Raw genomic sequence first — 27,078 nt, 5'->3', positions numbered from 1 at the left:
ACTACCCCTACTTTCATTATCTTTACTACAACTTACAATATTCTCCTTTAAAGACTTAGTGATTGTAATTGTATTTACTATGTAAGCCGCATTGAGCCTGCAATGTGTGGGAAAGCACGGGGTACAAATGTAATAAATAAATAAATAATAAATAAAAGATCGGTATCAACCCTGAAGTGGAATGCTTAAAATCTGAATATTTTCCAGTCCCCTATTGTTATTATAATGCAAGATCTGTTTGCTGTAAAACCCATCTTATTAAAGATCTGATAGGGTTTGCATTTTTAACTTAAACATGGATAGTTAATAATGATCCTTGTATTTTAACTGATCTGTGTCCTCCTGGATACAAAGTTCTTAGTCATTCAATATCTGATAAGAAATGAGGAGGTATTCCAATTATTTTTAAGTCTTTAAAAAAAAAAAATTGTCTCTAGCTGCTACCATTTCTTTTTCAGAATTATAAGTTTTCTGTTCTAAACTGACTGATTCTGATTTAGTGGATAATATTGGTCTCATAGTAATCTATCATTCCCCAGGGATTGGAGTTCTGTTCATGAACAACTACAAGACTTTTTTTTACCCAGTCATTTAGATTTTATTGCTATTACTCAGCACAGCCTAGTAAATTTAACTATTACTGATTTTAAATGGGACTTTATCCCCTAGTTAGATAATTTCTTAGGTAATTTTATATTGTCCTTTAAATATCATAGAGAAAACTCCTCTCTCTATCATAAAGTTATTAGGAAATATACTGATGCCAATACATTTTGGAGCTTAGTTAGTTCTCAGTTAGATTTTGATGTTACCAATCCTTTAATTTCATATAATAATTGACCCAAATTGCTTTCTGATAGTAGAGACGAACTGGCTCCTTTAATTAAAAAACTGTTCCAGTTCCCCATAAAGTAAAATGGTTCAACCAAGAACTTGCAAAATGAAAAACTGATTGCTGTCAACTTGAACATTGATGACGTAGTTCTTATGATGACCTGTTAAGGACAGAATGGGAAAAAAGCAATGAAAAGTTATAAAACTGCAATTTATAAAGCTAAAATTCTTACTATGCCTCACTGATAGATGTTTCTTCTTCAACTTCTAAAAAGCTTTTTAATATTTTTAAAGAGCTGATACTTAATTCCTGTACTAATGTAGATGTTGAGTTGTATCCATCTACTTCGTTTTTAGCATCATATTTTTCAGATAAGATTGTTAAAATTAGGGAATCAGTTCCTCCAAGGTTATGTGAAGTTACTAATTTGTCAGTGCTGGCGTCTGCTGTGGCTCAATCAATTCCTGTTGACAGGGTATGGGATTCTTTTCAGTCTGTCAAAAGGGAACAAATAACTCCTCTTATCTAAACAGGCATCTGCTTCATGTATAGTAGATAGTTGTCCAGTTTATATTTTAAAATCTCTACCTTATTTGATAGTTGATTGGATTACCTCCTTTATGAATTCACTTTTTTGGGTCTGATCTTATCCTTTAAATTTGGGTGGTATCATCCTTACCCCATCATAAAAAAGATTAATGATGATCCTAGCACAACTGCTAATTTTCGTTCAGTAGCCAGAATTCCGATTCTTGCTAAATTATCAGAGTTTATTGTTACTTTTCAATTGCCTTCTTACTTAGACAGTTTTGCTTGTCCGAGTCCTCTTCAATTTGGATTCAGAAAATTTCACAGTACAGAATCTGCTCTCTTAGCATTAGTGCCTGATGGAGGATTAATAGCCAAAGGTAAATCCATGATTTTGCTACAATTTGATTTGACAGCAGCATTTGATATGCTTGACCACAATATCCTTTTGTTTAAATTAAATTCAATAGGCATTTCTGGCAGAGTTCTTAAGTGGTTTAACATATTTCTAACTAATAGGCAGTATTCGGTCAAAATGAAGGCTGTACTTTCTGCTACTTGGGAACCACCTTGTGGAGTCTTTCAGACTGACTGATCACTTGTCTTTTAGATTATAAGCTCATTGAGCAGGGACTGTCCCTCTATGTTAAATTGTACAGCGCTGCGTAACCCTAGTAACGCTTTAGAAATGTTAAGTAGTAGTAGTAGTAGTAGTAGTAGTAGTCTCACCAGGTTCCTCTCTATACCACTGATCTTATTTAATGTTTACATGACCAATATGGATTAAGGCTTTTATTCATTAGGAGTTTATTTTTATTCATATGCAGATGATAGGCTGCTTTTAGTTCCAGGAGTTTAAACTGGTCTGCAACTACAGCAAAGGTAGTTAAAAGTATTGATATGATTCAACATTATAGCTCAATTCATGGCTTTAAATTGAATGCCCGAAAGGGTGGCTCAATTCCTGATTCTTTACATGTGTCAAAAGATCTGTGTTTGAAATTAGAACTGTCTTCAAAGATCCTTGGAATTATTTTAGACCGCTCTTTCTTTAGAACCTCAAATTAAATATTTGACTTGGTCTTTTATTTAAAGTACGTCAACTAAAAGTTTCTTTATATCAGTCTACCATGATCCTAGTAAATATATATGCAACGAATATGGATTCTCCTGATTTTTTTTCTTTGTCAAAAATTACAAATTTATGACTCATTACCTATCATTATGGCTGGTGATTTTAATTTACCTTTAGACACCTGGTTGGATAGATACTCTAGAACTAAAATCTCACCAGCTAAAGCATCTACTACTCTGCATGCTCTTATCTTCCAATTTCACTTGCAGGATCCATGGAAATTGCAACAACCCACAGATAAGGAATATACTTTCTTCTCATTACCCCATAATAGTTTTTTTTTAGGATAGTTTAATTTTTAATCTTGCAATCTTTATTGTAATTTTTGTCTCACACTAATATTTCTCCTATTGTAGTCTCAGATCATGCTCCTGTTTGCATCTCCTTAAACTGGAAAACTCCCTCACCTAATAAATCTTCGTTATGGCAATGGTAAAATTATGTCTTACCTGATAATTTTCTTTCCTTCAACGCAGCAGATGAATCCAGGAACTAGTGGGTTAAGTCCACCTACCAGCAGGTGGAGACAGAGATAAACAAACTAAAGGTAGTGATGCTAAACGGCCAGCTTCTTCCTCAGTTAGTATGTCATTCGTAAGCATTTGCCAAGGCCAAAAATATGAAACCAACAACAACCAGAAACCATCCTCACTATGAAAAACAGAGAACCAAATAAGAACTTTGAAATAACTGCAACTTGATCCAGAAATCAGAATCCTTTCCATCCTTTCCGTTAGATGGCCGCCGACTAAACATCACGCTGTCAGCTCCGGGTGCCTTAGTTTCACCAGACAGCACATCGGGCTAAAATCGAGTCCAACCGGCACATCCTATACATCACGCCGAAAGTTAACTACAGCAGGGCTGTAATTGGGCCGAAAGGGGTCTGTTATTGTGCAGAAATAAACTGTCAGCAGGTCGGATTTGGCTACCGTTTGACCATCGCGCTGACGGTTAGCTCCAGTTGTCTCCCATTACCCTGGATGATCATTGAGCTGGAACTGGACTAAATTCGGGCACAGCCTAAACATCTCGCCGACAGCTGATTCTGGACTTCATCGGGTCTCCGCTTGCTCATCGCGCTTCCCTTTCCGGGGCCGTTGGTCTGCTCTCTGTTGTCTTTCCCTGCACGCCTCGCTGCCGGAAAGTGGTTCTGGCGCTGCATCCTTCAGTCCCCATTCCTGCGTTGCAGAGGAAGTGCCCTGTCCCGACGCTAGTCAGTTATACTGGTGAGCTGTTTCTTGGAGTTGCAGTGATGGAGGTCCCTGGCTGGAGTGCCCCGGCGGTTGAGGCCGCGGAGGATGACCGTTTGGTCCGCCATCTTGTTTACTGCCCTGCTGACTCCGTCGCTGTGGATGCCTGCCTCCGGCTTCATTTGTTCCACCTGGGCCTGTTGCAGTCCCGACTGGAGATATTCTTGCTGGACCCATCTGTGCCAGCCTGGATTTTCATCTTTCCCCTTGGCCCACCAGGACTTTTGCTGTTCATCTTTGCCTCCCTACTTTTCCCTTCTTTTCCCTCTCTAATTACTAAAATGTAACTAATGTATTTATTTTAATTGGTTCATTGTAAGCCGCTTTGGGGCTCTATCACTGTGGCAAAAGGCGGGGTATAAATGCACTGAAATAAATAAATAAATATCTGTCTGAACTCTGCAAAAGAGAACCCGGAAGGAAAAAATAGCCACACTGCGCAGAAAATGAAAAAAAAAAAAAGTTGGCTGAACTAGGGAGGGATCCTGGATTCATCTGCGGTGTCAAAGGAAAGAAAATTATCAGGTAAGACATAATTTTACCTTTCTTGTTACTTGCAGCAGATGAATCCAGGAACTAGTGGGATGTACCAAAGCATTCTTTAAGTAGGGTGGGAAGCCGACGCTCCCCGTGCCAACACTCCTGCCCCAAACTTCGCATCCTCCCAAGCAGACACATCTAGCCTGTAATGCTTTGCAAAAGTATGAGGGGACGCCCAAGTAGCTGCCTGACAAATCTCTTCCAGAGATAAGGCCTCCGCCCAAGAAGCTGCCTGTGCCCGAGTAGAATGCGCCTTCAGGGCCACTGGAGACGCCTGCCCTTGTAGCAGATACGCCACTCCAATGGCTTCCCTAATCCAGTGAGCAATGGAAGCCTTAGAAGCCGCCTCACCTCTTTTCGATCCCGACAAGAGCACAAAGAGATGATCTGAGCGTCAAAACTCGTTAGAGATCTGCAAGTACCGAAACAAGGCTCTCCGCACGTCCAGGAAACATAGCGAGGCAAACTCCCCCAGATAATCCTCTCTTTGAAAAGACGGAAGATAAATCGCCTGATTGACATGGAAAGCCGAAACCACTTTAGGTAGAAACGATGGCACCGTCCGGATCGACACCCCTGCTTCAGAAAACTACAAAAAAGGATCTCTGCAAGACAAAGTCTGAATTTCAGAAATCCTCCTAGCCGAAGCAATGGCCACCAAAAACACTGTCTTAAGTATTAGATCCTTCTCAGAACCTTATTCAACAGCTCAAACGGTGGGGCCTGTAGGGCTCGCAGTACCACATTCAAACGCTGGGCACGGCTGCCGCAGAGGAGGCCGAATCCGAAGAGCCCCGTGTAGGAAACAGACCACATCAGAGTGAGCTGCTAAAGAGGAACTGTCCAGTTTGCCCCTAAAACAAGCTAGCGCGGCCACCTGCACTCGAAGGGAATTATATGCCAATCCCTTTTGAAGACCATCCTGAAGGAACTCCTGAATAACCGGAATGTCCGCACAAAAAGGCGATTCAGCATGGAAAGCACACCACGCCGAGAAAGCTTTGCACACTCACGCGTACGCTGCTGAAGTAGACTGCTTCCGTGCCCCCAAAAGAGTGGCAATGACTGGTCCTGAAAATCCCAGGGAATGAATGCGAAGTGAAAGAGCAAAGGGAACGGGAGGTAGACAAACAAACAAGTGTTAAAGATAAGTGTAAAAGGGCAAAAAAAAAGGGGGGGGGGCTAATATGACAGAAGAAAGACAGTGCAAGACGGAACTGGTACATACCTGCGGAAACAAACACATGAGGAAAAAGTGCTGGCAATGTTTTTAATCACATTTTTGGTGTGTGGGAGGGGGTTAGCAACTACTGGAGGAATAAGGGACGGTCATCCTTGATTTCTTCCAGTGGTCATCTGGTCATTTAGGGCACCTTCTTATGCCTTATTTGTAATAAAAACAGGTCTAGCTCAAAACGTCTAAGTTTTAGTCCTGGACGTTTTTGTTTTGTTCCATTATGGCTGAAAAACGTATAAGTCTTAGGAACGCTCAAGTCCCGCCCTGAACACGCCCCTGAAACGTCCCCTTGAGATTTGGACGTACTTCTGATGGACTTCATAGAAAAACGTCCAAGTGCAGACTTATGTGACTTTTTAGACATCTTTCTCTTTTGAAAACAACGCAACAATGATTTTGCTACTGAGAGAAAAGCATGTGATTTATACTAAATTGAACCCGCCGATTCCAAATATGAACTCTGAATTTGCCAGACACGTCTAGATTTTAAGTTCTATATACATGCAAAGCCTGTATCACCTATAATATTAACACATTATATATTGGAAATATTCCAACGGACATGCCCGGACGCGCTCAGACAGGTCTATTGGCTGATATCAGCAGTAAGTTTATAAGGCAAGATGGATAGACGCAAATGTGTTAACGATCCAGACAATTTCTGCTACATATGTGGCAAATACACTGATCAGCGCAAGAATCTGACAAAGCGAGTGCGCCTTGCTTACAAGTATTACTTTCACTATCAAATTGGAGATCAAGATAAAAGCTGGGCACCTCATGTTTGTTGCACTGTGTGTTACTCTGGGCTAACGCAGTGGTTGATTGGTAAAAGGAAAGGAATGGCTTTTGCAGTGCCAATGGTTTGGAGTGAGCAAAAAAATCACCAGACTGTTATTTCTGCATGACTAAAATCGCCAGATATTCAAAGAGAAACAAGTCACAAATTGTGTATCCTGACTGAGTCTGCTCTTAAACCAGTACCACACGATGTAGAGAATCCAGTGCCTGCCCGTCCTGCAGCAGGAACGGCAATTGAAACTTGACGCTTCTGATCCTGATGAAGAAGAAGATGTTGATTGGCATGATGTACTTCCTGATCCAGAACAACTGGAGGGTCAGCCGCACTTGCTGACCCAATCAGATTTAGATGATCTGGTAAAAGATCTGTCATTATCTAAAGAAAAGTCAGAACTGCTAGCTTCTAGACTTTGGGAATGGAATTTGCTACAACGAAGCACCACAACTTCACACTTTCGTCATCGACACACCAAGTTAGCTGCATACTAAGCAATGGAAAGCGATGTCTGTTTCTGTACTGATGTAAATGGTCTTATGATGGAGTTAGATGGTACACATGTTCCCGATGGAGGCTATTCACAGACTCTAGCAAAACAAGTTTGAAAGCTGTCTTGTTGCACAATGGAGTGGCCTAGTGGTTAGGGTGGTGGACTTTGGTCCTGGGGAACTGAGGAACTGAGTTTAATTCCCGGCACAGGCAGCTCCTTGTGACTCTGGGCAAGTCACTTAACCCTCCATTGTTCCATGTAAGCCGCATTGAGCCTGCCATGAGTGGGAAAGTGCGGGGTACAAATGTAACAAAAAAAAAAAAAATGGTAACGAAAAACCATCTATTCCATTGGCTCATGGGGTTGGAATGAAAGAGACCCATGCTTCTATGGAGTTAATTTTGAAAATGATCAAATACTCTGAACATAAATAGAATATCTGTGCTGACCTGAAAGTGGTAGCACTGCTGCTTGGCCTACAGTTAGGGTACACGAAGCATATTGGTTTCTTGTGCCTATGGAACAGTCGTGATGACAAAAATCATTACAAAATGAGACAGTGGCCTCTCAGAGCTGAGCACACAGTTGGCTGGTACAATGTACAACACAAATCACTAGTCGATCCACTTCAAGTTTATCTTCCACCACTTCACATTAAACTTGGTTTAATAAAAAATTTTGTAATTGCACTTGATCGTGATAGAAATGGTTTCCAGTATTTGAAGGAGATGTTTAGCACACTGAAACTGAGGCTAAAATAAAGGTCGGAATTTTTATTGGCCCCAAAATCAACAAACTAATGAATGACACATTCAGAACAAAACTCAACCCTCTGGAACTTGCAGCTTGGGATGCATTTGTGCTAGCAGTGCAGAACTTCCTTGGGAACAGACGAGCTGAAAACTATGCTGAACTAGTAGACAACATGCTTAAAGCATATGAACAACTTGGCTGCCGAATGTCATTGAAAATGCATTTCTTACATTCCCATCTTGACTTTTTCCCACCCAATTTGGGACTCGTAAGTGACAAACATGGAGAGAGGTTCCATAAAGACATTTCTAAAATGGAGAACAGATATCAAGGCCGCTGGAATCCCAACTTGATGGGGGACTACTGCTGGTTTTTGCAACGGGAAAATATGACCGGTCACAAACGCAAAAGCAGATGCCTGAAGCACTTTTAATAGTACTGGGCCTTGCTGAAGTAAGACTTTTAAACTGGAATACGAGACTTTTTTGAAATTTTGTTATTCCATTACATTTTAATATACTGTTTACTACGAAAACTTTGATGTACATCAGGCAATTGTTGGAGTAAAACTTGTTCTGTAAAAAATTATTCAATGCTTTCCAAGTGCTTAATTCATTTGGGCAAACTTATGCATAACAAAATTTCCTGACGTGTTACAACAATTCTGACTTCGGATTTGGAATACGCACACTGAATTTAGTACAGGACAAATGGTTTTTGCCCAGTAGCACACGATTTTTTTGTTGTTGTTGTGCTGTGAGCCCAACAGAAGAAAACACTCCCCTGGTGTCACAAAGAAATTCAGGTACCTTGAAAAAAATATGCAGTAAGAAGACTAACAAAAACAGCTGTTACTATAGCATGATATGCAGTACCCCCCCACTTCATACCTGAAGGATCAAGGAGAACATTTAGGTCATATGGAATTGAGAATAACAGCACACGAAAATTCAAGACAGCTGCCATAAGGTAAAATTATGTCTTACCTGATAATTTTCTTTCCATTAGTCCCTCAGATCAATCCAGAGACTTGTGGGTTACGTCCCTCCTCTAGCAGGTTAAATAGAGAGAACTCCGAAGTTCGCCACAAGAGGGCATGTGCAGCCAATCTAACTTCAGTATAACGATACCAAAGCAGTAGTAAACTTCCATTGAACTATAAAACACTCTCCTGCCTCTGTCAATACAGCATAAAATTGGGAGAAATCTCCAAAATGCCAAGAAATAGTCAACAAATATATAACACCTAAGAATATCTGAAAACCGTTCTAACCAAGGAACGTGAACAGAACCAACTGAATCATAATGAATCACAATGAATCCGAGCAGACGTTATCAGAGTGATAGCCAGGGAGGGGCTCTGGATTGATCTGAGGGACTAATGGAAAGAAAATTATCAGGTAAGACATAATTTTACCTTCCATAGCGTCCCCAGATCAATCCAGAGACTTGTGGGATGTATCAAAGCAATCCTCATCAAGGGTGGGACTATACAATCCTGGCGGACAAAACCGAAGCCCCGAAAGATGCCTCCCGCCGTGCAGCCACATCCAAACGGTAATGCTTCGCAAACATATGCAACGAAGACCAAGTCACCGCCTTACAAATGTCCTCCAATGGCACCAAACGAAACTCCGCAAAGGAAGTAGCCTGAGCTCTAGTAGAATGTGCCCGTACGCGGAGAGGAGAAGACTTTCCCATCACAAGGTAAGCTGATGCGATCGCCTCTCTAAGCCACCGAGCGACTGTGGCCTTAGAGGCCATGTTCCCTTTCTTATGTCCTGCAAAAAGCACGAAAAGATGATCTGAATTCCGAAAAGAATTAGTCGCCTCCAAATAATAGAGCAGTGCTCTCTTAACATCTAGACATCGTAAAGCTTGAAAGTTTTGTGGATAATCTTCTCGCTTGAAAGATGGCAAAACGACCTCTTGGTTCATGTGAAACCTTGAGACTACCTTTGGAACAAAAGACGGGACAGTCCTTACTGACACACCTGCTTCCGAAAAGTGGAGAAAGGGATCCCTGCACGAAAGTGGCTGAAGCTCTGATACCGTTCTAGCTGAAGCCGTTGCTACCAAAAACACGGTCCTCAATGTAAGATCCTTCAAGGAAGCTTTCTTCAAGGGTTCGAAAGGAGACCGTTGTAGGGCCTTGAGAACCAGATTCAAATTCCACTCTGGTACCACCTGAACTCGAGGTAAGATGTCCTACCCCTCGAAGAAATCGTATCACATCAGGATGCGCCGCTAAAGAGTGACCACTCACACGACCTCTAAAGCACGCCAACGCTGCTACCTGTACCTTTAAAGTACTTACTGACAGTGCTTTATCCATCCCTTCCTGTAAAAAGGCTAAGATGGACCGAAGAGGAGCTGACTGGGGAAGTATGCCTGCCGAAGAACACCAAGCAACAAATGTCCTCCAAACTCGAGAATACGCTGCAGAAGTAGATCGTTTGCGTGCCTGCAACATTGTTCGAATAACTGCCTCCGGGTAGCCTTTACGCCTCAGACGCGACCTCTCAATAGCCAGGCCGTAAGCCCAAACTGGGCGTGATCCTTCATGACTACCGGACCCTGATGAAGAAGATCCGCTAATGAAGACAGATGCATCGGCTCGTCGATCAGAAGGTGAATCAAGTCCACATACCACGGACGCCTGGGCCAATCCGGCGTCACAAGAATCACCATCCCCGGATGCCGAGAGATTTTGTTGATTATTCGACAGACCATCGGCCATGGAGGGAAGACATACAGAAGCTCTAACGGCCACGGCTGAAGGACAGAGTCTATGCCTTCGGACCCGAACTCCCTGCCTCTGCTGAAAAAGTGAGGGACTTTGCATTGGAGAAACGAGCCATCAGATCCATCACCGGGGTCCCCCAGCGATCTGAAATCTGATTGAACGCCTGCTGAGAGTGTTCCCACTCCCCGGCATTCAACTTAGTCCTGCTGAGAAAGTCGGCCTGAACATTTAGTACTCCTGCTATGTGAGCGGCTGATAGAAGGGGAACATTGCCTTCGCCCAGCGACAAAGAATGGCCGCCTCTTCTGCCAGTGGAAGACTGCGAGTCCCCCCCTGTCGACTGACATATGCCACTGCTGTGGCATTGTCTGAGAGAACTCGAACTGGATGATTTCTCAATAGATCTTCGAAAGCTATGAGAGCTAACCGGATAGCTCGAAGCTCAAGATTGATTTGCAGCCGGGCCTCCTGAAGAGTCTACGTGCCCTGAGCTGAGTGCCCGAGACAAAGAGCTCCCCAGCCCGCCAGACTCGCATCCGTCGTTACTACTCGCCAATCTGGTGTATCCAGTGGCATACCTCGTGTCAAATTCTCCAACTTGAGCCACCAACGGAGAGCAAAACGAGCTCGAGACGCCCAGGGAAGGCGAATTGCATAATCCCCGGACAGAGGAGACCACTGGCTGAGCAGATGCCATTGCAGAGGACGCATGTGACTGCGAGCCCAAGGAACAACCTCTATTGTTGCCGCCATTGACCCCAGAACCTGAACATAGTCACATGCTGATGGGGCCGGACTCTGCAGGATGGAAGAGATTTGTTTCAGCAGCTTCATGCGACGGAAATCCGAAAGAAAAACTCGACCCTGATTGGTATCCAGGCGTACTCCCAAGCACTCCAGAGTTTGAGTCGGAACAAGATGACTCTTTTGAAAATTTATTACCCAACCCAGAGACCGTAGGAGATCTATCTAGGAGATCTATCACGGCCTGAGACGCTAACAGACAATGATCATGAGACTGAGCGCGAATCAGCCAATCATCGAGATAAGAATGAACTTGCCATCCTCTGGCTCGCAAAAAGGCTACCACCACCACCATCACCTTGGAAAAGGTGCGTGGTGCCGTGGCCAGACCAAAGGGCATAGCTCTGAATTGGAAATGCTGCCCTAGCACGGCAAATCGGAGGAACCGTTGGTGCGGAGGCCAAATAGGAATGTGTAAGTATGCCTCCTTCAAATCCAGTGAAGCCAAAAATTCTCCTGGCTGCACCGCCCGAAGCGTTTCCATCCGGAAATGTTGTACTTTCAAGGCTTTGTTGACCGCCTTGAGATCCAAGACTGGTCGAAAGGACCCTCCTTTCTTTCCTACTACAAAGTAAATGGAGTAGCGACCTCGACCTATGTCGTCCGAAGGAACAGGCACAACTGCGTCCAGATGTAGCAGTTCTGCCAACGTGTCCCTCACCGCTGCGGTCTTTAGTACTGAATTGCAAGGGGACTCGAGAAAACTGTCTCTTAAGGGACGAGCAAATTGCAATTTGTATCCTTCTTGAATAATGTCTAGGACCCATTCGTCCGTAGTTACCCTGCTCCATTCCTCCCCAAACTGAGACAACCTTCCTCCTATGGGTGGAGAGGGCTGGACCAGGGCCCCATCATTGAGTACCTCTGGCACCTTGCTGATTTCTGGCAGGTGGGGAGGAAAGTCTGCGGCCTGGACGAAAGGACTGCTGTTGTTTTTGAGAAAAACGTGGCCCTCCCGGGTCTATACCGCTTTGTATCTTTAAAGCGCGGACGGAAAGATTTCGTCTGAGTTTTGACTTGTCTTCCGGCAAGCGACCTTTAGGGTCCCCAAGATCCTTAACAATCTGGGCCAATTCTTGACCAAAGAGGAGTTTCCTTTTAAAGGGAGGCCTGGCCAAACTGGACTTAGAAGGCAGATCAGCAGCCCAATGCTTTAACCAAATCCAACGTCGAGCTGACACTGCGAACGACACTCCTTTAGCAGAAGCTCGGAGAATGTCATATAAAAGATCCGCCAAATAAGCCAACCCGGACTCCAAAACTGGCAAAACATCTACCAACTCCTCCGGTGAAGATGCCTTTGGACCCAAGACAGACAAGCTCTGGCCACATATGAACCGCAGACCACGGCCTGTAACATCAAGGCTGATACTTCAAAAGAAGCTTGAACTGCCGACTCAATCTTTTTCTCCTGCGGGTCTCTTCTTTGCCACTGCTGATGTCAGAGAATCTACCGCCGGGAGACGCAAAGAATCTAAATCCTCCTGTCTCAAGGGACAGAGCTTAGCCATTGCTCGAGCCACCCTTAGGCTGGCTTCTGGGGAATCCCATTGAGTTTTAATGAGCACATGCATTGCCTCATGCATATAAAAGGCTTTAGAAGGGGCTCTAGTACCAGACATAATGGAAGAGGTGAGCGCGGATGAAACCGCGGACTCTGGAAGAGACAAATTCAGCACTTGCAAAGCTTGAATAATAAAAGGAATGAGCTCTTCCCTTTTAAATAGCCATACTGCAGTAGGGTCATCCCCTTCAGCAGCGGGCAACTCCCCCTCTTCCAGCCAGTCTGGTTTGATTTCCCCTGACCCTGGTACCCCATCAGAGTCAGAGTGTTCGGATTCAACCCCCCTGAGGTCCCCTAATTGAAAACGGGCCCTCTTAGTCGGTTTCTGAGACAACTCAGCGCAGGGGGGTGCGGGGCTATCCAAAATGGCCGTTGACTGCCCCTCTCCCGCTGACCGCATCAAAACAGCTTTGTGCATAAGAAGCACAAACTCCGGAGAAAAATCCCCCACAGTCGCTCTATCCGGGAGAGAAGAAGCAAGTTCGGTACGTTCAGACGCGATGAGAGGAGAACCCGCCGCAGTAAAATCCTGAGAAGACGGCGGAACATCAAAAATGGCGCTGGCGGAGCCACACGCTGCAGCCGACCCCGATTTTCCCGCCAACCAAGACTCGCTGCCCTGAGACGGTTCGCCGGACAACCCGCGGTCTCCCTGCTCTGGAACCGGTTTCCCCACCGCGGAACAAGCCTCGCAGGCCCCCCGACGCCGACCTCCTAGCCCCGCAGCGCGAACATCGCTTAACCGTTTCAGACGGAACCGACATAGCGCCCAAATTATCAGGAAGTCCTACCTTCGCTTCAGCACAGCCCTGCTCACGTTCCCAGCAGCTGAACGGAGACAATTTAAAGACTAAAGAAGTCACTTACGGGCTGAAGAGGCAGCTGTTGCAATAGAAACCTTTTGTCAGGGTTTTTGGGTTTTTTTTTTTTAAAGAGGCAGGAGAGATACAGCAAAATCCTCCACACAGGCTGCCAGGGGGAGAAGGGTAGGGACCTGGCACCACCAGGTGTATCCCAAAATGTGCTCCAGCACCTCAACCCCAATTAAGGCTCTACACACCCGAGGGAACGGGATAGGAGCCTGAAGAGCTGCACGTTATGCACCCTTCTACCTGCTAGATAGAGAGAATACTGAAGTTAGATTGGCTGCACATGCCCTCTTGTGGCGAACTTCGGAGTTCTCTCTATCTAACCTGCTAGAGGAGGGACATAACCCACAAGTCTCTGGATTGATCTGGGGACGCTATGGAAAAGCAGTTAGCTCCTTCTGGGGCCCTTTTACTAAAGGGTTGGCGCGTGGCAATGGGTTTGCCGTGTGCCAATATGGAACTACTGCCAGGGCTACCACAGGAGTCTAGCGGTAGTTTCCACCTCCAGCATGCGCTATTTCCGGCACTAAAAAAATATGTTCTATTTTTGTAATGCTGGTGGCTTAGTCAGCAGTGACGTTGTCCTTGGTGGTAAGTGCCCCCCCCCCAATGGCCATGCGGTAAGTGGTTCACTTACCACACGATCATTTCTTTTAATAAAAAAAAAAAAAAGTCAGCCTTTTACTCTCTGCGGTAAAAAGGAGCCTCAGCGCGCATCAAAAAGACATGCTGACGCTAGCACATGCCCCCATTTTACCGCAGCTTAGTAAAAGGACCCCTCTTCTGAAATTTGTGAGGGAGATCGCTAACTTCCCAATGAGTGGGAGAAGAAAAAATTGCTTTGGTGATGAAAAAGGTGGCAAACTGACAAGTTAATGAGGAAATTAAAACCAAAAACACATGCTTTCTTACACATTAGCAACTAGGCAGGTGATGAGCAGGAAGAAATGTTACCAGGGAAGGGAGAAAAGTATGAGCAGCTTCAAGAATTAAATGAATGTCACCTGCCACGCAGCATTTATCTGGGTATGTTGTGATAAGATATGGTGGAGGAAAAATCTCCAGTGTTTGATTCCATCACTATCATGGTATAACTAATCAATTAAAGTTTTTGAAAATTTTTGCTGCTGAACACATCTGTGAATATACTTACATTCAATATCTGCTGCTGTTGACAGTGATGTACCTGGGTTTATTTTAGTACCAATCATTTTTTCTACCAAAAGGAATGATGTTGCAGATTCTTGGCTGAAAACTTCACTTTATTAGTAAAAAGGAAGAAAAAAAAAGAAAAATCAAGACAAATCTGATTTGCAAGTTACCTCCATTTTATATTTTCATGCTGCTCAGAAATTTAAAAAAATATGAAACTTAGAAATCTCATATAAAAATATGAAACTTAGAAATCTCATATAAAATCAATACCCTCTTAAAATAAATATTCCACTGTCTCTCTTGTATGTTTTCAAGCACAGTTTACATTTGTATCAATATGATTTTCTACTTATTAATGATACCAATAATTATTCTTATTATTCTCAATACAGAGAAACATACAGTGGTGGAAATAAGTATTTGATCCCTTGCTGATTTTGTAAGTTTGCCCACTGACAAAGACATGAGCAGCCCATAATTGAAGGGTAGGTTATTGGTAACAGTGAGAGATAGCACATCACAAATTAAATCCGGAAAATCACATTGTGGAAAGTATATGAATTTATTTGCATTCTGCAGAGGGAAATAAGTATTTGATCCCCCACCAACCAGTAAGAGATCTGGCCCCTACAGACCAGGTAGATGCTCCAAATCAACTCGTTACCTGCATGACAGACAGCTGTCGGCAATGGTCACCTGTATGAAAGACACCTGTCCACAGACTCAGTGAATCAGTCAGACTCTAACCTCTACAAAATGGCCAAGAGCAAGGAGCTGTCTAAGGATGTCAGGGACAAGATCATACACCTGCACAAGGCTGGAATGGGCTACAAAACCATCAGTAAGACGCTGGGCGAGAAGGAGACAACTGTTGGTGCCATAGTAAGAAAATGGAAGAAGTACAAAATGACTGTCAATCGACAAAGATCTGGGGCTCCACGCAAAATCTCACCTCGTGGGGTATCCTTGATCATGAGGAAGGTTAGAAATCAGCCTACAACTACAAGGGGGGAACTTGTCAATGATCTCAAGGCAGCTGGGACCACTGTCACCACGAAAACCATTGGTAACACATTACGACATAACGGATTGCAATCCTGCAGTGCCCGCAAGGTCCCCCTGCTCCGGAAGGCACATGTGACGGCCCGTCTGAAGTTTGCCAGTGAACACCTGGATGATGCCGAGAGTGATTGGGAGAAGGTGCTGTGGTCAGATGAGACAAAAATTGAGCTCTTTGGCATGAACTCAACTCGCCGTGTTTGGAGGAAGAGAAATGCTGCCTATGACCCAAAGAACACCGTCCCCACTGTCAAGCATGGAGGTGGAAATGTTATGTTTGGGGGTGTTTCTCTGCTAAGGGCACAGGACTACTTCACCGCATCAATGGGAGAATGGATGGGGCCATGTACCGTACAATTCTGAGTGACAACCTCCTTCCCTCCGCCAGGGCCTTAAAAATGGGTCGTGGCTGGGTCTTCCAGCACGACAATGACCCAAAACATACAGCCAAGGCAACAAAGGAGTGGCTCAGGAAGAAGCACATTAGGGTCATGGAGTGGCCTAGCCAGTCACCAGACCTTAATCCCATTGAAAACTTATGGAGGGAGCTGAAGCTGCGAGTTGCCAAGCGACAGCCCAGAACTCTTAATGATTTAGAGATGATCTGCAAAGAGGAGTGGACCAAAATTCCTCCTGACATGTGTGCAAACCTCATCATCAACTACAGAAGACGTCTGACCGCTGTGCTTGCCAACAAGGGTTTTGCCACCAAGTATTAGGTCTTGTTTGCCAGAGGGATTAAATACTTATTTCCCTCTGCAGAATGCAAATAAATTCATATACTTTCCACAATGTGATTTTCCGGATTTAATTTGTGATGTGCTATCTCTCACTGTTACCAATAACCTACCCTTCAATTATGGGCTGCTCATGTCTTTGTCAGTGGGCAAACTTACAAAATCAGCAAGGGATCAAATACTTATTTCCACCACTGTATTATCCATCACCGCTGAATCATGAGACAATTGAGCCCGCATGAGACTGGGTTCCCCATGGATCCGGTATTGGGACTCAACTTTTTTGGGGACGGTTGGACAAGAAAAAGGCTTCTCCCAGTTCCTCAACATAAGTTCCTTGAGAGTCTCATGAAAAGGAACTGTGGCAGAAGATGAAGGTGGAGATGGATAGTCCAGAACCTCAAGCATTTTAGCTCTGGGCTCATCCACAATTTCCGCGGGGAAGGGGATGGCCTCAGACATCTCCCGAACAAAAGATGAGAAAGACAAGCTCTCGGGAGGAGACAGCTGTCTTTGTGGCGAGGGAGTGGAATCAGATGGGATGTCTTGAGAATCCTCACCAGAGAACTCCCCATGCACTCCATCATCATCCTCTGATGAGGTATTGTCAGATGGGGCTAAAAGCTCAGACAGAGCCGCCCGGATCTGAGCCCGTCTCGACAAAGAGGCATGACGGCCTCTATGACGATGTCGAGAAGTTGACGGTCCCTGAGACTCCGGAGAAGCTTCCTGCCCCGATGTCTCGGGAGAGCCAACTCGGGAAGTCAAAGACACCGGCGCCGGAGGCGGCACCGGTGAAACAGACCTCACCACAGGCTGAAGGCCTGATGCATAAACATCCGGCACCGGCAATGTCGATACCTCCGACGCTGTCGGCACTGGTGCCTCTGAAATCATCGACACCGGCACCGTCGGCGCCGTCGGCACCGACAACCTCGATGCCAATTGCCACTGCTGCATCATGTCCATAAAAAATGGAAACATGGCCTGCATACGCTCATCAAGAGCTGCTGCCGGAAGATGCTGAGGGGTCGGTTGAGGCATTGGAGGCAAAGTCTGCTGAGGTTGGGGAGTGGGGACTCGGCTGCCAGTGACCCCACGCGTCGGAACCTCAGTAATAGAGGGGGAGCGATCCTCTCGGCACCGACGCTTCTCGGGTATCGAATGTATCGATGACCCGGAGCTCCCGGTGCCGTGACGCGAAGGAGACTGACGACGATGCCTCTTGGCCTTCGCCCGACGCCCGTCGTCGAGACTCCTCGGCACCGGAGAAGAGGACGTGGAATCCACATGTCTCTTCGGGGCCGGGTCCGATGCAGGACGGTCCCGGGGGGTCTGCAAAGCAGGAGGCGCCGAGGTGGGTGGAGACCCACTCGATGCATCACTGCTCCCAGCGTGCATCGGTCGAATGGCAGCCATATGTGAGAATATATTGCCTGCTGTCTTCGGAGAACACCTGTTACAGGTAAGTAACTACTCTGTATCTATGATGCAACACTGTTTATGTAACATAGTACACTGTTTTGTATACTGCTATTACCTCTCGGTTCTAAGCGGCTAACAAAAAAGAAGTTAAGACATAACCATGGATAACATCCAATATGATATCAAATATAAATAAATTATGGATTATTTGTTAAATAATCATAAAGCAATCAAATTAAGCAATATGGCACACAAAAGATTTATTCGATGAACAAAGACAGTATATTTATTTATTTTATTTAAACATTCTTGCATCCCACTATTATCCAAAAACAAATTGGCTTACAATTTACATTTTCGTGGACTTACAACAGTGGCGTAGCCAGACCTGACATTTTCGCTGGGCCCAGAGCTAATATGTGTGTGTATATATATATGTGTGTGTGTGTATATGTGTATATATATATATATATATATATATATATATATATATATGCGCTTCATTTTCTTCTTTTGCTGAGGGCGGCTGTTCACAGAGACGCAGTGGTGGCGGTAGCAGCAGAGGATCATCTCAGCGGGAGACTTTCCTGCTTTGGCGGGAGACGACCTGCCAAAGCGGGAATCTCCCGCTGAATGTGGGAGACTTGGCCGGTGGGTGAGTGGGCCTGGGCCCACCCGTAGCTACGCCCCTGATTTACAATAGTGTTGTGCAATGTACAGATATTAGATATTAAACTGATAAGAACAGATACTACACTTGATCTTAGCCAAAAGGCCGATATGATGGCCATGTTTCGGCAGTTGCATGAATTAGGGGTGTAATTTCCACTTTACACAGCACTGAACTAACCAATGTCGGTAAATAGACAGACCTCGGTCTTATATATAAATCTGCCAGCACAACAAGAATAAATCGCAGTGGATCTTTTGTTCACTGAATAAATAAAATTTGTATGACATATTGGTGTCACATTGTGCTTTTCCCTTCATCGCTCGCCCACCTTGGACCCCTTGTTTTGGACCATCCTGTTAATAATGCTAGAGGAACTGTGTGTTTGGTTAAGTACTTCTGATGTGTCCAGAGCACTTGAGTTTGGTATTTTATTGTTGGCTCTGACCTAGAATATGGAAGAGATGTATTGGTATTGCTTAGTTTAAATGTTTGTTTGGCTGTCCTATTTTCTACAAGCTTGTTGTGGGGTGTACTATGTTACTGGAAGAGAGAGGGCTCTCTAAAAGGAGACCTGAATGATGTGACTGCGCTAGCTAATGGAGGAGGATGGGTTTGGGGATGGTAGTGTGGGTGGGGCTTTGAAGGATATAATAAGCAAGCAAATGAGTCTGTTGTAGGGTGAGGGTATGAATGAGAAAGTGCAGATTAAGTGTATGAGGCATGTGGATTCATATGTCCAGAATGCAATTTTCAGAGCGGTCTGTGCTGTTCAAGTATTTGGGTGGTAAATATTTTTACTTCTTAAATGTGAATGGCTTCAACCATCTTATCAAGAGGACAAGGGTATATAACATTTTCTTAGGAAGGCTAAAACTGATATATGTTTCCTTCAGGAGACACACTTTAAAGCTAGAGAAATAAAAAAAGAGGGGGGTTGGATGAAAGACTGCTGAAATGCTATAGCAAAGAAATGTGGTGGTCATATTAACTAACAAGAAGCTGAAATTTCAAATTACACCGGGGACACCCCGACATGACTATCATCTTTTGTGTACTGAAGCTTATGAACCAAACTCTGACTAGGCCAGGAACCATCTTTTTAGGATAATACTGTCACGGATGCCTGAATGTTTCCTGCATTTTTACACTGCCTGTCACCTCAAGGACACACTGGCATTCCAGAGCATCTGCACTTCATCTTTGGGTGTAAAATTGGTAAAGATAGATTTACACCGACACAAGTATGATATAAGGCTTGTGGGCCTCCTTAGTCGGTACCAGCACTTGCAGGGCGTGTGTCTGAATCAACTATGGACATCATTGTTCTCCAGGCCTGCATTTTGTCTGCTAGAAAGGAGGAATGTGTGATCTGATTGGGCCAAAACAGTCACCTGAGGACAGTGGACAGAAGTCTGGTATCAAACTTGTTGAAGATCAAGAAGAGTTTTGGTATAGCACCAGAGCGGACACACAGCTGATAGCTCTGGAGAGAGAGAGATCTCTCTCTGATTTCTAAATGCTGAGCCTCTATGTATAACAACATTAGAGAAGTGTAAGCTGAAAATTACGACTTCTAACTTTGTGCAAGAAACCAGCTACCTGTGCTGGCAAGATCTGTAACTTATCTCTATGTTAACCAGATACTACTGAGTGGCCTCAAAAGAGATTGATGTTGGTGCTTCTTGGCCTCTGTCTGACACACATCATGGTCCCGCTGCGCCAATATGGATGATGTTGAATCCTTACATGTTCTTGAGGTGGGGGGGGGGGGGGGGGGGGGGGGTTCCAAGGATGCTTGGTCCTGACGGGTGCTATCAATGCTCAATGTCGAGGTGGGGGAGACCTCCTTAGTACCAAAGCACCCCCAGTGTCCAATGTAGCTCTGAGGGCCATGGAGACATTTGCCTCCTATGCTGAAGTCGATGGACCGGACTTCTTGGTGCCAAAAATATTTTTGCGCAGCTATTTATGGCTCCTAATAGTTCTGACAACTGCTGACCAAGTTTACAAAAAGAAACATTATGGTTGGGCTCCAGACATGACAGGCACCAACTATGAGTGTCAGCATGTGACATGGTCCTGGTACACCAAAAGTACTTTTCAAAACCACTGGGAGTATTTTTTTTTTTTTAAAGACGTGATGGGGAAAACTGCTGAAGCAAATTGAAACAGCTCAATTGTAAAAAAGATAAAGACAAAAATTCACCCGATGACCGGTGGAAAAATAAAACTTGTAAGTGCCAAAAACAGTAGAAACTATGAGGGAAGAAGGGACACTGGTTTGGCGCATGTATACAAAAACAACCAAGACTGCAAGCCAAAACAAGACGCAAGTTGTGGACAGAATGGGCGAGTATGTTCTCACTGCTCCGTGGAAAGAACGAGACTGTTTGGTCCCGTGTGGAAGTGATGGGTGGGAAGGCGTGCACACATGCATGGAGCAGTCTTCCAAAGGCTCTGAGAAAGTTGCTGGGATGTGTTCCGTGCCGGGCTCCATCGGATGTTGTTATCATAATGTGGAAATGTGTCTTGCCTGTCCCTCAGACAAAAAAGTGACCCTTGACTAAATATTTTAAGGAAGTCTTACTTCAATCAATATATATAAATGGCGAGTGTCGTATTCACTCGCAAATGCGCAGTAGAGACCCTCTCTGCCCCGCCCCCACGTCAATACGTGATGACGAGGGCGGAACAGAGAGGGTCTCTACTGCGCATTTGCAAGGGACACTGCCGTTGCTAACGTTCCCCCCATTCGGAGTCGCCGCCGCCACCCATCTTCCACCCGGTCGGGCCCTCGCTCCGCTATTGAAACAGCGAGGGCACGCAGCACACAGCTCTGCTGAGCTGCCGTCGGCCTTCCTTCTTCTTCTCTGCCTGTGTTCCGCCCTCGACGACGTTACGTCACACAAGGGCGGGACACAGGCAGAGAAGGAAGGCCACAGCAGCTCAGCAGTACAGCTGTGTGCTGCGTGCCCTCGCTGTTTCAATAGCGGAGTGAGGGCCAAACCGGGTGGAAGGTGGGTGGCGACGGCTCCAGGGGGGAGGGAACGAACTAGGAGGGGGAGCCGCAGCGGCGAACTCGGCGGCGGGGTGGGGGGCTTTTCAACCCCCCCCCTCCTATACTAGCCCGTTTTTACGAGCTGAACGGCTAGTCTAAATATAAGAGAGATAGGGAAAGGAAAAGGGGATGGATTTGATATACTGCCTTTCGGTGGTTACAATCAAAGCGATTTATATATTTAGGTACTAATTTTGTACCATGGGCAATGGAGGGTTACACAACTTGCCCAGAATCACAAGGAGCTGCAGTGGGAATCGAACTCAGTTCCCCAGGTTCTCAGGCCACTGCACTAACCATTAGGCTACTTCTCTGAGAATTATATATTTTCCTGTTATTATATACCGGTTAAATTTCGTGTTGCCAATGAGGTAGAAGGTGCTCTTGATTTCATTTCTACTGAGAGCAGTTTGAACTTGCCAAAGTTTCTGGAAAATTCTAACAAAGGGAAATCCTCAAGAGCCATATTAGTGGTAACACTTGCTTCTTTAGGAGATAAGGTATGATTTTTGAAAGAATATTTTAAGAAAAAGAATCACTTGTTTCTTGGGAATAAGATTCATATATTTCCAAACATGTCTCGAGTGATGCAACAACGATGCAAGATACTTCTTTCTCTGAGGACTGAGACACTGGCTTGGGGGAGGGGGGAATCTTTTTTATTTTTTTAATTATTATTATTACATTTGTACCCCGCGCTTTCCCACACAATGCAGGCTCAATGCAGCTTACATAGTAATTTGAAATACAAAGTTAATAGAATTTTAATAAAACAGTAGTAAAACAATGTAAAGTTGGGCTTAGTAGTGTATGATAAGTTGAGCTAGATAATATAGGACTAGGATAAAAGAGGGTAGACAGGATAGGATAGTGTAATTTGGGAGAAAGGGTAAGGAGGGATAAAATTAAGGAGAGATGGAAAGAGAAGGATGGGAGGTTGGTATTTAAGTCAGAACAGAATTGGGGGTGGAAGTTGGCGAGATTAGGTTGGGGCATTTGGGTAGGCTTACTTAAAGAGATGAGCTTTCAGCATTTTTCTAAAGGGAAAGAAGTCGTTTATTAATCAGATTGGGCTGGGTACAGCATTCCAAAGCTGGCTGCCCAAAAAGGAGAAACTGGATGCGTAGTAGGTCTTGTATTTAATTCCTCTACAATTGGGAAGGTGTAGATTAAGATAAGTTTGTGAAGAAATAGATCTGTTTCTAGCAGGGAGGTCGATCAATTCATTCATGTAGCCAGGGGATTCACCGTGGATGATCTTGTGATTTGCTACGCTGCAAATGTGATTACCTTTCACGGTACTATGGTTTTTTTTTCTAATCCAGGGTATCTTGGAAAATGTCTTTTTGAAAAGAAAGGTGGCCAGTCTCTTTCTATTTGGGAAGGGGCAGGGATGGTTTGCACAATATCGTCACTGTCAATATTAGAGGATAATGATTTTTCAGGCTTCCCTTCTGGGTTTTTTTTCTTCTTCTCTCTCTCTTTCATAATGTGGGCTAAGCATCCTTTTTTTTGGCAATTCATTTATGTTTTTTTTTTATTGAAGTGTATATTGAAAAAATTCCATTAAAAAAAAGTGTATCCATGTGTGGTTACTGTGCTAGCTTGACGCTTAACACATACTAATTGATAGATTAAGGGGTAAGTTCTATAAATGGTGCCCAAATTTAGGTGGCAGGAAAAATCTGCGCTAAGCATTATTCTATAATAGGTACTCTGGGCTGAGAGCTTCTTGTTGAATAGTGCTTAGAGCGGGTTCCTGTGCCCAACTCTGGGACCGAGGACTTGCGCTCACTGAAACCTGGTATAAATCCTGGTGCACAAGTTGGGCGTGTAACCCCAGTATTCTGTAACATTGCACCTAAATTTTGGGAATGCCCCTCCTATGGCCCCTTTTGAGCTGCGCATGAGACATTTTGGATGTGCAGCGTTATAGAATAGTGCGTAGACAGGTGCATGAGTAAACCCAAATTAATGCCTCTTAAATCCAAGTATCGCCAATAATTGGTTGTTAGCACCCAACTGACTAATTTGTTTACGTGTGCATCTGGGCTCCATGCTATTCTATAACGTCCAAAATGCCTATATAGAATCAGGGGATAAACGTATGGCATGAAATGGGCTGCAAAATGGACATGGACTGTGCCTTACAATTAACACACATCACTTAATGCCACCTCAATATGAGGCAGTCAGTGCAACCCTGCTGTCAATGAACTTAATGTGTAGCAAAGGTTTTTTCTTTGCAGTAACTGTGTAGGAAGATACTAGGTACACCCCAACAGTTACCACGCAGTAATTTTTTTAACTAACGCAGTGTTACTGCAAACTTGAAGAAAAATGGCCCCATAGATTCAGTTTCCTATTTTTAATATAAAGATTTGTATGAACTTCAGAGATTTACCTTTTATTGACTAGCAGACATGTAGTAAGACCAATGTCCTGAATGGTGCTTAAGGGTTGCAATACAGGCGGTTTGTCCTCAGGAACAGCCAGACATCTGATTTCAGTCACCTTGTCTAATCCTAAGAACCAACAAAGTATATGGTGCTAAATATTTATAGTTAAATAAAAACAAAATCAGTTAATGACGTTACTAAAATTTATGACTACGAGAACAGCCAATGTACTCATCTTCAACAAAGATTTTACTGCTTAGAAAATCAGTCAGAAGGGTCAGATCATGAACAATTTCCATTAATACAAAAACAACTGATATTTGTATAGTGCAAGTGTATGTAGCAATTTACAGACATGTATAATAGACTTGTCTCTGCTATTGATACTTTACAATTCCACAAGCCAAGATACATTAGGCCATGAAGATAAAGAAGTGGTGCCAACTGCAAGGTCGTGAAGTCTAGTAAGAGTCCATTTACAGGAGTAACCTATAGGTAAAGGCAGCCATGTGCAGGTGAATAGATTTGTTTTTGAAATGGCCTCAGAGTTGTACTTTCAGAGAAGTCAGAATGTGAATTTGCATAGCAACATGGAAGAGAGTAGGGTGATGGCTATGTAGGGAGAAAAGCAGTAGACAACAACTCTTGATACTTCTTAAAATATCTTACATGGCATCTCTAACGTTCTAAACAGAGTAAGGGCTGAACAGACAAACACAGGAGACAACCTCTCTGCTGGAGAGACCACAATCCAGTCAAAACACAGCCGGCAGACAGGAATTTGGAAGAATCAGAGCTGTGACTGCAGGGCCTAATTAAACAATACAGGAATCAAGATGAACACACTAATATGCTGTGGTCATATCCGCTGCTTAGCAAATCAAGAGGGTAATCTGTGGAGATACTTGATAATCAGATTCTAATATCTTGAAACTGTACTACAGGTCTAGTCTTAAGGCCTACTCAGACATTTACCCCTCATATTCAAAGCTATTTAACTGGCTCTTGGCCGGTTAAATAGCACTTAACTGGCTAAGTGCTAACATTCAGCATGAGATAGCTGGTTATCGCTGCTGAATATTAGCGCTTAGCAGCTGACTAGCTGCAAATATTCAGCGCTTCGCCAGCTAAGTTAAGTGGTCAAATTGGACCACCTTTGGCCGCTATAAACTTAAACAGGCAGTGCTGAATATTAAACTTAACCGGCCAAAGCTGAATATTAAACTTAACTGGCCCAAACAACCCCTGGATATTCATTGCCAGTCACCAGAAACAGACTGACATTGAATATCTGGGCTCAGTGCCAATTGTGGGACTTAGCTGGCCTGCCTTCTGCGGGCTGAATAACGGCTTCTTCAACATTACTACAACTACATTAATGCTCACATGGTACCAATAACTTAAAAAATACATTTTGTTATTGCCAAACTGACACAGGCGAATGTAGAACAAATTATTCAAGACAAGGCTAATTTTGGCTTTGTATATAGTAACTAACATTTTTCCAATTAAAGCATATTATAAGACATCAACATGGGTCTGAAGAAACATACCCTTGTTTTCCTGGATCTCTATAAATGTTTGCTGCTTAATATGAAGTGCGCTTTCAGTGGTCTTATCACCATCATTTCCCTCATGTTGCTCTTCAAGTGCAGCAGGTTCTTGAGATGGTGAATTGGTTGGTTTAGAGGCTATGAAAACAATATCATCCTCAAAATTATCTGGGGTATGTGCATCATGAAATTCCAAGGTAGTTTGGTCTGATTTTGCAGAAATGTCACTAGTGTCTTTGTTGATATCCAGTCTCTTTGGGCTGTCATCTTGCACATCAGAAGATGACTCATTCATTTCACCATGGTCATCCAAAGGATAAGTAGGCCTAAGAAAATCATCTTTTCCTCTTCTGTTAGACCAAAGATTTTCTATCTCAACACCAGATTTTGAGACAGGCGATTCTAAAAGCAGGCATTTTGTTCTGCTATCTTCTATAACCTTTAAGATGAAGAACAGGATTAGAAAACAAAGTGATATCCATAAAACAAAGAAAATATTGAAGTCTACTACTACTATTTGACATTTCTAAAGTGCTACCAGGGTTACGCAGCGCTGTACAATTTTAACCGAGGAAGGACAGTCCCTGCTCTAAAGAGCTTACAATCTAAAGGACAAGGATGCAGTCAATCAAATGGGGCAGTGCAGGTTTCCTGAACAGAGGTAAGTGGTTATGTGCTGAAAGCTACAGTGAAGAGGTGGGCTTTGAGTAAGGATTTGAAGATGGGCAGGGAAGGCGCATGGCGTATGGGCTCGGAGAGTTTATTCCAAGCATAGGGTGAGGCGAGGCAGGAGTGGAGTCTGGAGTTGGCGGTGGTGGAGAAGGGTACTGATTGGAGGGATTTGTCATGTGAGTGGAGGTTACGGGTGGGAACGTACGGGGAGATGAGGGTAGAGAGGTAATGAGGGGCTGCAAATTGAGTGCATTTGTAGATTAGTAGGAGAAGCTTGAACTGTATACGGTATCTGATCGGGAGCCAGTGAAGTGACTTGAGCAGAGGGGTGATGTGAGTATATCGGTCCATGCGGAAGATAAGACGCGCGGCGGAATTCTGGACGGATTGAAGGGGGGATAGATGGTTAAGTGGGAGGCCAGTGAGTAGTAGGTTGCAATAGTCAAGGCGAGAGGTAACGAGCGAGTGGATGAGGGTTCGGGTGGTCTGTTCAGAGAGAAATGGGCGAATTTTGCTAATATTATAGAGAAAGAAGTGACAGGTCTTGGCTGTCTGCAGGCAGAGAAGGAGAGGGAGGAGTCGAAGATGACTCCGAGGTTGCGGGCTGATGAGACGGGGAGGATGAGGGTGTTAAGATATCCACAATGAATATACATGAATAGATTTGCATAGAATGGAGGTAGTGCATGCAAATTTATCTCACATATATATTCATTATGGATATCCTGAAAACTTGACTGGCTAGGTGTATCTCAAGGACTAGGCTGAGAACCCCTGAATCAGACAGATGGCTA

General features: G+C 44.1%; 1 protein-coding gene and 1 pseudogene across 1 annotated transcript in view; both read right to left on the bottom strand.

Annotated features, from left to right (window-relative positions):
• The window catches only part of AHCTF1 (AT-hook containing transcription factor 1), a 553,711-nt gene that overhangs the window by 84,222 nt on the left and 442,411 nt on the right, over nt 1-27,078 (bottom strand). The window contains 3 exon segments of the mRNA XM_030195951.1: nt 14,707-14,813; nt 24,065-24,185; nt 25,613-26,051. Coding sequence (XP_030051811.1) covers nt 14,707-14,813; nt 24,065-24,185; nt 25,613-26,051 — 667 coding nt within the window.
• LOC115467473 lies at nt 18,580-18,716 on the bottom strand (annotated as a pseudogene).

This window comes from Microcaecilia unicolor, chromosome 3, assembly GCF_901765095.1.
Source record: "Microcaecilia unicolor chromosome 3, aMicUni1.1, whole genome shotgun sequence".
In the NCBI taxonomy this organism is placed as follows: Eukaryota; Metazoa; Chordata; class Amphibia; order Gymnophiona; family Siphonopidae; genus Microcaecilia; species Microcaecilia unicolor.
The sequence above is the reverse complement of the archived record's forward strand: the minus strand, read 5'-3'. Positions and strand labels throughout refer to the sequence as shown.